An 11,253-nucleotide genomic window follows, 5' to 3' on the forward strand; every position below is an offset into this window, starting at 1 on the left:
CAAAGATTTAATGACTCGGCCGCGCCCCTCGTCTTTCGATACTCGCGGTTGGCTACGTACGCTTTTACGGATAACGCGTGTCGAACGAAAGGTCAGGCCACGTGCACAGAATCCGGACAGGAGGCAAAAAATTGTCCCGCGGTCCGCGAGCGCGCGTGATTTATAGGTCGATCGTTTTAACGAACTTTCCGTGCCCCCCGTCTTACGAAACGTTGGAAATTCTGCGACGTGAAATGGCCGCCGGAAGATTTTTCGGGTGTCGCGGGGGAACGACTTCGTTCGAGGATCCTTCGAAGCAACATACCGCGTACACGAGTCTCGTTGCTGGGTCCTTATCATTTCTTTATCGAGCGATAAAGGTTCCCCGTAGAGCGCATTGTGACGGTAGAACAGGGACAAGTGTAATTCCGGGAACGATACGCGACGAGTCACGGCGCGTAGATCGCATTCTATCATTCGGGTTTAGTAAATTTTCGCGAGTCAGCCATAACAGCGAGCCGAAGTAATCTCGGTTAACGATAATTCAGCGGTGGCTGACTTTAATCGCGGCCCGCCGTGGCCGCACTATGTGCGTGTCTCTAGATGAATTTAAACGATCGTATGACAAAGTAGCGGGCCGTGTATCATTTTATATAAACTCCGTTACACACGGCCGAACGACCGAGAGAGACGACGAGAGATTGTATAATCTCTGGTCGGGTCGAGGGACAGGCTCTTTGTGTGGGTGCGCGTACGATCGTGTAACCGTGAATGTTCCACCTCCGGGCGAAAGTTCTCGCACACGCGACAACGGGACGCACAGACGAGCGTGTACACGCGCGCAACAGGAAGTTTACGATCGATCTGTCACGTTGCAACCAACCGGTAATAAAGTTGGGATGTGGTACAACCGACTGTCACCGCGCTCGCAAAACTTACTCGCGACGCGACGCCGCGTCTACTCCCGACCGCTTCTAAGAGCTTTAACGCTACATCTGTACACGCTGCACGCTCCTGTAAACTGCCGCGCCGAATACCTGCTGTTTTTCAGTTTCCTCCTCCCCACGATTCCACGCCTGATAATCCTCCGAGTCGTGTCTTCCGACGAATTAATTCCTTTTACCGTGGAGATTAAAATCCGAATAGATGTCGAATTCAGATGGAACTTAAAATTGATCTACGTTAGAAAGTTCTTGAATCATTCTATTAATAAACATTCCTGATCCGCAATAAACGACGAAAGCGAAGTCTTTAAGCTGCATCCGCAGAGACAAGAAGAAAAGAGTAGTTGGAGTATAAATTCCAAGATGGCGACGTCACTGGGAGCAACGACGGATATTATATTTTTCGCAACAACGTATAATCTGAATTTAGACGTAACTCGAATAGTCGATGAATGGTTCGAACGAAGCTAATTTGATTCGTTGGTACGAAAATAAAATTTGCCCGAGTTTGGGTAGCAGCTCCAACGGAGCGTGAATTCTGGACGAAACGCGAGCGAAAACGAAAAGGCCGAGTCCGGCTTGTTATCCAAACGAATGACCACGCGACAGCGATTCAACCGAGCTTCAAACACGCTCCCCGGCGAAACAATTGGACGCGAAGTTCGGATTGGCCGTGGATCGAATATACCTGGGGATCGACGACTCCTGGTTACGGCACGGAGACAAGCGAAGGAGGACGGACGGATGAAAGGGACCGCAGAAGGCTGGCGTGGCTTCGCGGTTGATTAAACTGAAACGCGACCACGAGGCAGGAACTTCTACACGAACGGGCGCGTGTGGCGGACCGTGTGCGTGCACACGTATCTACGAAAGGGGGAAGATGGCGACGTCAACGAAAATGGCTGCACCTTTGCGTTGATAAAAGCGCGCGAAGCCCGCGAGACCCTGGCTGGAAAGGTGTGCGCCAGCAACAGAGGGAGAAAGGTAGCGTTAGGTGATGGTTGAAGGAGCGAGAGGGTAGAAAGAAGTCGGATATCACCCCTAGTTACGAGTGGTAACGAGGGGCGGAGTCGCGCGGGCCGCACACCTGCCTCGTTTCGAGCTGGTCACTCACCCCCATTTTTATCCCCTTAAAGGCTACGCCTTGACAAACGCGTTTACGTTAACCGCCGAACGAGGGTCGCGAGAAATGGCCGTTTCGGTGGACGTTAATGGTTGATCGTCTCTCGTGCCCCGAGGGATGGTCTCTTCCTGCCAAAAACGAACGGGAGACTCTAGATTTTTATAGAAAATCGAAGCAGACGGTTTCTAGATACCGGAAGATCTCCAATATTCCAGCGAAATCGATGAGATCCACGTTCTTCGGGTGTCCTTTCCCATCAGCTTTCAAGGGCACTACCCTCCCGGACCACTTTCCAACCCCTTCGTTGGCATTTAATCATCGCGGACAGTTTCTCAACAGTATCAACACAAAGATTCACGCTATTCGTCATACGACCGTCCGTTAACACATTTTTCAACGAGTTTTGCACTCCGTGTTCGCACTCCCCTTGTACAATGGCTGACCGAATCCAGCCGAACTCGTCGCGTAACTCTGCTGTGACCCCAAAATGTACTCGAATCGAATCTCGTGGGACTATTTTAAACCGAGCAATGTAATGATCTTTCGATGGTTTCGTTACTTACGGCAGCACAAGAAGCAATTATTCATCTTTGGATGCCATCTAATTTGCTTAAGAAATATTTTTGTTATTTGATACAAGCAAAGGTAACATTGGTAACAAATTGTTAAGTAGCAAAGCGTGAGGCAAATCGCAGAGGGCGTTAGCCCCCGTGTGAAATTGAATTTGGCGCTAGAAAAACAAGATAACGCATCCATCTTGACGTCCCAGAGACAGCTCAATTTCGGAGGGTTGCGAATCGGGAACAAAGCGGAGGACGGTCCGATCAGCAATCGCTATGGAAACAATCGGCTGATGCGATTAGCTCTCTCGCGCGCGTGAGGAAAGAGGCTGATCGCAGCTACGCGCTCGGGCTGCGTATATACGCGTATATAATACGATTTGTATATAGATAACGCGACAGGTCTATATTCGGGGCGTATTTAAAGCTGTCGAGGATGGCGATGGCCGGGCACGGTGGTTGCAGCGATACCGTGGAGAGAGCCTGAGCGAGAGATAGATTGGGAGAACCGTGCAGAAGCAACGCGCCACGGTTGAAAGAGACCGAAAAACGCCGCCAGAAGGATAAAGAAGACAGAGAAAACCGACCGGGGGCGGTCGGGGGAGAGAGGACAGGTGGACGCAGAAGAGGCGGAGAGATATAGGGAGTCGACACGCGGCGGGCGGCGGGCGACGGAATCGGGTAGAAAGCAGCAGTTCCCGCTCTCGGGGGCGGCTGGCTGTTATCATGAGAAACAAGCTTCCACTCTGATTTTTTAATCCGATCCGCGCCCCCTGCCACCGGCTGAATTTTAAAATAACTGCAGAACGCCATTTGCTCCTCGCAAACAGACCGGGGTTAAGCCATCCTCTCCCTCTTGCCCTCGGCTCTTTCCTGTCTTCCTGTTCCTCTCTGTTTCGCCGGCGTGCACACACAGGTCCACGTTCCTCCGTTTCTCCTCTCTCTGCTGTTCTCTCCGTCTCTGGCTCTTTCGTTCTCTTTGCGCGCGTGCACCGGGGCAAAGCCTTCGACCCTCCACGCTGGATGGATACGGGAGAGAGAAAAAGAAAGAACGTGTGCGCGAGTCTACATCGTCGACGGGTTGGAAGCGGCTGTGATGCCAAATTGAAATGTTTAGCGCCTCGTTTCAGCCCGCTGCGAATCCCGGCGCGTGCAGTCCCACTCCCCCCCCTGGGGGAGGGTGGAAGCGAGACGAGCGGAGGCCGCGAAGGGAACGACCAGCGCTGGAAAGATAGGGGGTGAAAGAAGACAGAAGAGATACCGCGTGTAGGCCTGCCTCGGGGAAGGCCAGATAAGTGACAGTTTTATTAATTTCCCATCTCCGCTGCCACCCCCTCGATCCGCCAACACCGGGAACGTCAGTCGCGCGTCCACACACGATGAAAGAGGGCGAAAATAAAGCTCAATAACGGCGGCCTCCCCATGACGGCGGCCAGGAGTCTCTCCGTAGTCGACAAAGGTGCGTTTCCGAGTCGACTCCGAGGGGATTTGGATCAGCGATATCTCGTCGTTCAGGATGTTGCTCGGTGCCTTCGTGACGGAGGGGTGACTTTCTGGAAAAGGGATCCTTCCATTCAGAGATTATTCCGGAACCGCGATTTTTCGCAGCTGGAAAATCGCCACCGGGGCCGGGTCTCGCCCAGGCGTTTCCGGTCGAGAGACTCCGTCCGGTTGTTTCGAACAAGAGAGTCGAGTGGGGGTGGAACAAGGAAAAAAGTAAGAGAAGCGAGGTGGGGAACGAGCATCTCCCAGCCGTTCGGCCGACGGTGGAAAATTTAATTTCGATCCAGTCGATTCAGCAGTTATACCGAAGTTTAATCTTTGATAAGGGTTAGTCTTTTAGTAATGGGATCCCAGGGGGTTGGTCGCTCCAGTCCGACCGGGCGAGGCGAGGAACGGGGTCCACGCCGCGCTCTCTCGACTCCTTTCCACTCCACTCCTCCGGCCAGGATAGAAGGAAGGAGCTTAAACCGTTAGATAGAGATCTGCTCTCGGGATGAAAGTAGTAGCTACCCGCTTATATCGTTCCTCTAACCAAGGAGGACTCGGACTTTTCTACCGTGCCGGGGGAAGGCGTAACGAGCCTCACGATTGGATAAGTTTCCCGACACGAGGTTCCACCGGAGACTTTGCCATCTTCTTCCTCCCCTCCCCGCACTCCGCCCCGGTCGCGTTGTCTCCTCTTATCCAGTTTGCTCGTATAACGTATCGCGACTTGTGTACGTCCCCGACCGCCTTATATCCGGGTCACGTGCATCCTACGACGATGAGAACGGCCATCCTCGAAGGACTTAATAAAAGAATCCTCTCCCCGAGCAGTTCCATTAAAGACTTCGATCGGTTCGCCACCCCTACTAGCCACGAGTGGGGGCTTCGATTCGCGCGTTATCAATTTGGGGGTTATAGGACCTTTGGAGAAATTTAGGGTCGGTTCGCTCCGTTTATATCCTGTCGAGGATGCCGTACTCTAAACCTGTAGTAACATTCGATATTGTTCTAGTTAATAATTTATTTTAGTAGAGAACTCTCGTACGAGCGACAGTTTTCACTCGTATCGAGAAGATCAATTTTTAAGGTGAGATGTAAAATAAAATAAATTTAATCGTAGCTCGTGAATATAGCTGAGATCACAAAAGGTAAGTGCCAAAACACGCGTTTTATTCCTATCGTTGATATTCTTGCGGCAGTCAGCGCACTAAGAATAGTCGATCGATACAACGAATAAAATAATTTCTCAAGATTGATCATCCGTTTTGAAATTTTCCGTGATTCGAAGAACACGTATATTCGGAATCGAATATACTAGGGCGATGGCGTTGTTTAACAGACGCCTAATTTATCTGTTACAGTTATGGCATGGACCTCAACGGCGCGAGACGGAAGAACGCAACGCGAGAGACGACGAGTACATTGAAAGCTTGGCTGAACGACCACAAGAAGAACCCGTATCCGACCAAGGGCGAGAAGATCATGCTGGCCATCATCACGAAGATGACTCTGACGCAGGTGTCGACGTGGTTCGCGAACGCGCGCAGACGTCTCAAGAAAGAGAACAAGATGACGTGGGAGCCGAGAAACAGGGTCGAGGACGAGGATAACAACAACGAAGACGACGACAGCGGAAGGAAGAGCGTGGATGAGAAGGATCGATTAGGTGAGGATTGCTCGACATACGATTATCCAATATTGCCGCAAATTGCGAGTAGCAAACATTTTATAGTACAGTAATAGTTCTTGAAACGAATGATGCAATTCGTAAACTGAACAGTTCTATCCCTCCAAAGTAGTGTACAGGGTTCTCCCCCTCATGAATCGATTTGAAGGATACTTCGCTCAATAATTTGAGTGTGTGGGGACTTGGCGGACCCACAGGTTAAGAACCATTGATCTGTTCTATGCACCTTACCTAAGTGTTTCCCATAGCTTACCACACAATTCACGATAACTATTAGAGAGTTAACCTCTGATAAGTTTGGGGCTTCGGTTCCACCATCCAACGACACCTTCCGTTTCCTGTTGCAGATTCCAAGGATTCTGGTACCGGTTCGAGCGAGGACGGCGAGCGACCGGCCCACCGGATGGATCTGCTGCACGGTACCAGCGGCGGATCCGGGGTGCAGGGCAGAACCGAGAGCGAGTGGAGCGAGTCGCGGGCGGACAGCGGCCCGGACAGTCCCGAGTGTCTGTACGACCAGAGAGAGCCGAGGCATCCGCTGCAACTGCAGCATCCCGCGTATCTGGCGACGACCCACGGCCGATTGTTGCGTCACCCGTCACCGGAGAGCACACCGCCGAGCAGCCATCATCTCCCGGCGAGCACCAGCACGCCGTCCACGGGCAGTGTGGTGACCACGAAGCCGAGGATCTGGTCGCTGGCCGACATGGCGAGCAAGGACGGGGACCAGCAGAGCCCGAACCCGACGACGATGTCCGGTCTCTCGTCGCCGTACAGCGGAAGCAGCGGCGGCGGAGGCGGGGGCGGCGGTGGCGGGAAACTGGTGAGCCCTCTGGCGAGTCGTCTGCCTCCCCATCACCCCCTCCACCCGGCGATGCACTCGGGGGCGCAGTTCGTGCGACCGCATCCGGACTTCTACCGGAACCTGTACGGCGCCTCTCACCTTGGATCCGGTGACATGTCCTTGTTGGAGACCTATTCGAGGACCCTGGGCGGCCTCAGCGGCGTGATGCCGCCGTCCACGGCCCCCAGCATACTGACCTCCTCCGCCTCGGCCGTGTCCGCCACCGGCAACGTGAAACCGTTCACGATCAACGGGGGCGGCGGCGGACCCGCTGGGCCAGCCGTCCTCCTGACGACCGCGTCCTCGGGCCTGTCCCCGTCCTCCTCGTCGACCGCCTCCTCGGGCGGGTCCGACCAGTCGCCCCATCCGAGCGGCAACCTGCCACCGACGCAGGAGCTCAAGTCACCGGGGCGAGTGTGATTCCCCCGTGAACCCGTGGACTGATTTAACTGACTCGATCGAACCGAGCTGACGGACCGCCGCGTGGAGCCAGTCGCGAGCGCGCGGCGCTGTTGTGTGGTGTGGATGACAATAATAAGAGACTACGATCTTGTAATTAGTGTACAGTAACTGGACCGAAGAACCACGGAACGAGATACACCCTCCCCCGCGGGTCACCCCCGTCCTCCTTTGTTCCTAGTCTCTCTTCATCGTCTTTCGTCCTTCTCCTTTCCTGGCCCTCTGGGCTACTCCCCCCGATCGCTCGTTCTCCTTCACGTCGGTTCTCTCCACTGTCCTCGACGATAAACAAATAAGGAAAAAAAGTAAGGAGAAAACGAAAATCGTAGGCCCCCCGTTCCCCCCGTTTATCTCCGTAGGCAGCAGAGCAGCAGCTATCGCGGTTTAAATGAAAAAAAAAAACACTATCCTAGGCGTCGACTCGACAGTCATATTATACATAAAGTACTATATATATAAATACACGGTAAAAATAATAATTATTTATGCGTTTGTAAATAGTAGAGAGGGCCCAGTAGAGAGCGTCCGGCCAGTGTATGTATTGTATGTAGAGTAGGTACGATATTATTATTATAATATTTGAGATCATAATTCATACTAACGACGGCGATGACGACGATGATTATTATTATTATGATTATGATTATTATTATTATTATTATTGTTATTGCAATGTTTATAATATTATCGATTCGCGTCGACTCGGTCGATCATGACGAGGTATGGATCGTTGATCGCTGCGACGGATCACGGGCGACGGGACGGAGCGCACGAATCCGCGCGGGAGCCTCGGTTTCTCCGTTCGTAAAAGTATTATTTATTTATTTGCTCGACGCTCGAGATCGTCGGCGAGTCTCGAAGGCGCGATCGACCGACACCTTCGACGAACGACGACGTCTCTTCTTCCTTTCGCGATCCTCCTCTTCGCCTTTTGCCGCTGAATTTCGTCGAACGCGCTCCGCTCCGCCCGTAATCCGCCAGAACTTAGAATTCGCGTTGCGCCCCGCTGCCGCGAACAAACCTTCCGGTCCTCTATCCGGGACGCTAGGGACATAAAACACACACACAGAGACGTACTAAACTCGGGTCCCTAGAAGGTTGGACGAGACGCACGCGACGCCTGCAGGGCGCAGCGACTGTCAACATATCATGTCATGTCGAGAGTGAACGATCGCCATCACCTTTTAGTCATTCGTGTCCAAAATTTCACGCGAGCTCGCCGATGCCACATTGGCAGATGGCTTGCAGACTGTGTCCTTTCGCAATAAACGAATCATTATAAAAAAAAAAAATAAACTCTGCAGGTCTCGTCATTCTTTCCCAGCCCATCCGTCCTGCGCTTGATCGATGGTTCCCGTCTCCTCGATCGGCGAGAAGAAACTCCGAGAGATCTTCGACTGGGTGGAAAAGGGTGAGTAATCTTGGTCGGAGGACTTACGAAGTTCAAAACCGATTGGGAGTGGATGGACCATCTGCTACTGCTTTTAACGAATATTCCGATTCGGTTTCGTCGATCGTTTACTACTGTGGCTTTTTCTAATTATTTCTAGCTGACTCTGTGACCTGACACGTAAGTAAGTAAGGAGATATTATTTTTATTAAAAACTGTTTAAATAATAATAACAGTAGTATTTAGGTCCGGGTCAAAGTGGACCCTCCGCCTATTGTTAAATTCGTGAGCAAAGATGGACGTTGGGGTATCGTTCGTTTAACGACTCGTTCGCGAATCATTATGCCGTTGTGTCCGGCCTAATCGCGGCGCATGCATCCCGACGGCGGAGACAATACGCGCCGGGACTCCTGGCAACGCAGGGGACGGCCAGGCGGAGCAGCCGGCGGCGGCAGATGAATATGAAACGTCCTCGTTCTCGGAACCGGCCGCAAGATGTACTTATAAAAATGCAAAGCGACCGACTTCTGGGTGGTTGCGGGACAAGCTTGGTTATTAGTAAACATTTAAATCGACAATCGCTATAGGTATACGGACAGCGGGGAATGCCGATCCGCGTCTCCGTTCCCTTCGTTCGGTCCTCTCTCTCCTCGGCCGGCCGGGTCTGTCGCTGTTTCGCAACCTGGACCGACGTTTCGTCCGTCTCGTTTCCGCCAGCACGGCAGCCGGGAGGAACGGAGGAGAACGACGCACCGGCCAAGATCGGTCGTGGTGGAGGAAACAAGAAATCAAGCCGCGGGACCACCCGCCACGGCCTTGGGGGCACCGAGCCGCGGATCCCAAGGAGGTCCATCCCGTCTTCATGAATCAACTCGTTCCTGAATCGGCATAAACCTTCAAAGGGTTGTGGGGGTCCTTCCTTCTCGGTCCTCTCCCTAGATCCCGCAGAGTTATGTGGACGTCCCTTTTCGTTTCGCTTCTTGCAACTTTGTCCCGCTCGGTCCCCGCCCGGGCTCTGTCTAGGGAAAACGCTCGATGGGTGATGGAACGCTTCCGTTTACGTTTCAATTTCGACCCGCCTCTGGATCGGGGACGAAGAAGGTAACGACGGTGGGGTTGATACAAAAAATAGGATACTTTTTTAATAAAGTAGGGGCTCTCGAGGCATCCCGGAAACCCCAGTGTGGCTCCCTGTTGGCGTTAGGGGCGAACGTCTAATTTTAGAAATACAAAAATGTATTCCGGCGCGCCGTTAGTGCCGCGAACGGCATTTAAATTGCCCAGTAAACCCGTTTTATGCCTTCGTAAAGATACCGATGTGCAAAAATGCAGGTGTATAGAGGGAACGCTAAGGCAGAGTATCCCCACGGGCGACCAGTACCTGTCGCAGATAAACCGACCCATTACCAGTATAGTAGCCCAGTTGTAAAATGATCGTGTCGCGGGGTACTAACTGAGACAACACTATCTGCCGACGACGGGGATGCAGTTTTTAGCGGCATTACCGCTCGAGGACAGACGATAATCGACCACTTATCGTGCAAGTACACGCGGATACTGTGGGAACACCCTTAGAGCGTGCAAGGATTCGATGAAATAAACCGCGATTAATGGCGCCTGTCCCTAGCAGTGCCCTCCCCACGGTCTCTGCGTTCTGACGACTGCTGACATCGGTCGTTATCGAGCTCTCCTTTCGAATAGGTCTATCGATACCCCGAGTTGCTTGATGAAGATAACAATTTCTCGTAATAATTTGAGATATTTAGCTAGAATCCTTTGCAATGAGCACAATATACTATTTCAATATAAGTCGCGAAGGTTAACGGCGTTTCCATGAAGGAGCCCAGCAGCGTCCACGTTCCTAAATTGTTGTAAGACATTTACGGACCCCAGGCGACCGTCGAGTCGAGCGATAAAAATTAACAGCGGATCGCTAGATCGTCTCGACGAACGGACGAAGAGTTTTCGTCCTGTGGGTCGCGAGGTCCTCGAACCCGTCTTCCGCGGAATCCTCGTAAGTCTTATCCGAGGAGGCTGCAAATGGGCGCGCAGGTTGGCAGCGGTCAGCCGGGACGCCTCCGTGACTCCGTGGCGGGGAAGAGGCGATAAACTATACTAAACTGCTCTCCGTGGCGATGCTTTATTGGCTTTTATCGAGTTTTAACGCAAGCATGCCGGACTCCTTTAAGGAAACGCCGTTAATTTTACGACGCGGGCATATTTAGCCCGCGGGCTTCTCGTAAAATCATACTTCGGTCGCGATAAAGTTAAAACATCGGCAGGCTTAAAGCAAAGTTCGCCTCGTAAATATGAACGGGGGCGGGCGAGGGGGAGGCAGAGAGGATCGGGTGGCAAGTTCTCGCGTCGATGCGATACATACTCGGGGCACACGTATATTTTCCACGCTCACGGTTTATGTGTGCGCTTATGTACGCGACGAGGGGTGGAAGTACCCCGAGAGCCGTCAACGGGGGGTGGCTGACGGAGCTTTCGCGTCGTTGTAATTAACTTATGGTAATTAACGGGGCCGTGGGCGGGAAAGAGTTTTATTAGGCTTCCGCGCCTTTTCAACTTTTCTTTTTTTATTACGCCGCTTGATCGAAACCGACCCGGGGGTGGCTACGCGAAACTGCTGTCAGCTCGTCTTCGAGACTCCTGTGCTGTTCGCAGAGATTCGTAGATTGACAGGTCTGAGCAGTGACTGTAATAACAGTATTGCTAAATAGAAATGTTTGACAAACGAACCGAGTATTTAAGAGAACACCGAGAAGACACGGCA

At 52.4% G+C, this 11,253-nt stretch overlaps 1 protein-coding gene across 1 annotated transcript in view; it reads left to right on the forward strand.

Annotated features, from left to right (window-relative positions):
* Positions 1–8,354, forward strand: part of LOC122395445 (iroquois-class homeodomain protein IRX-6) — a 42,022-nt gene extending 33,668 nt beyond the window's left edge. Inside the window, exons 4-5 of the mRNA XM_043393032.1 lie at positions 5,456–5,760; positions 6,129–8,354. Coding sequence (XP_043248967.1) covers positions 5,456–5,760; positions 6,129–7,045 — 1,222 coding nt within the window. The 3' untranslated portion in view covers positions 7,046–8,354. The remainder of the gene's footprint in view (positions 1–5,455; positions 5,761–6,128) is intronic.
* Positions 8,355–11,253: the final 2,899 nt, after the last annotated feature.

This window comes from Colletes gigas, unplaced genomic scaffold (assembly GCF_013123115.1).
Source record: "Colletes gigas isolate AHSC1104 unplaced genomic scaffold, ASM1312311v1 Colletes_gigas_Sc00005, whole genome shotgun sequence".
Classification (NCBI taxonomy): domain Eukaryota; kingdom Metazoa; phylum Arthropoda; class Insecta; order Hymenoptera; family Colletidae; genus Colletes; species Colletes gigas.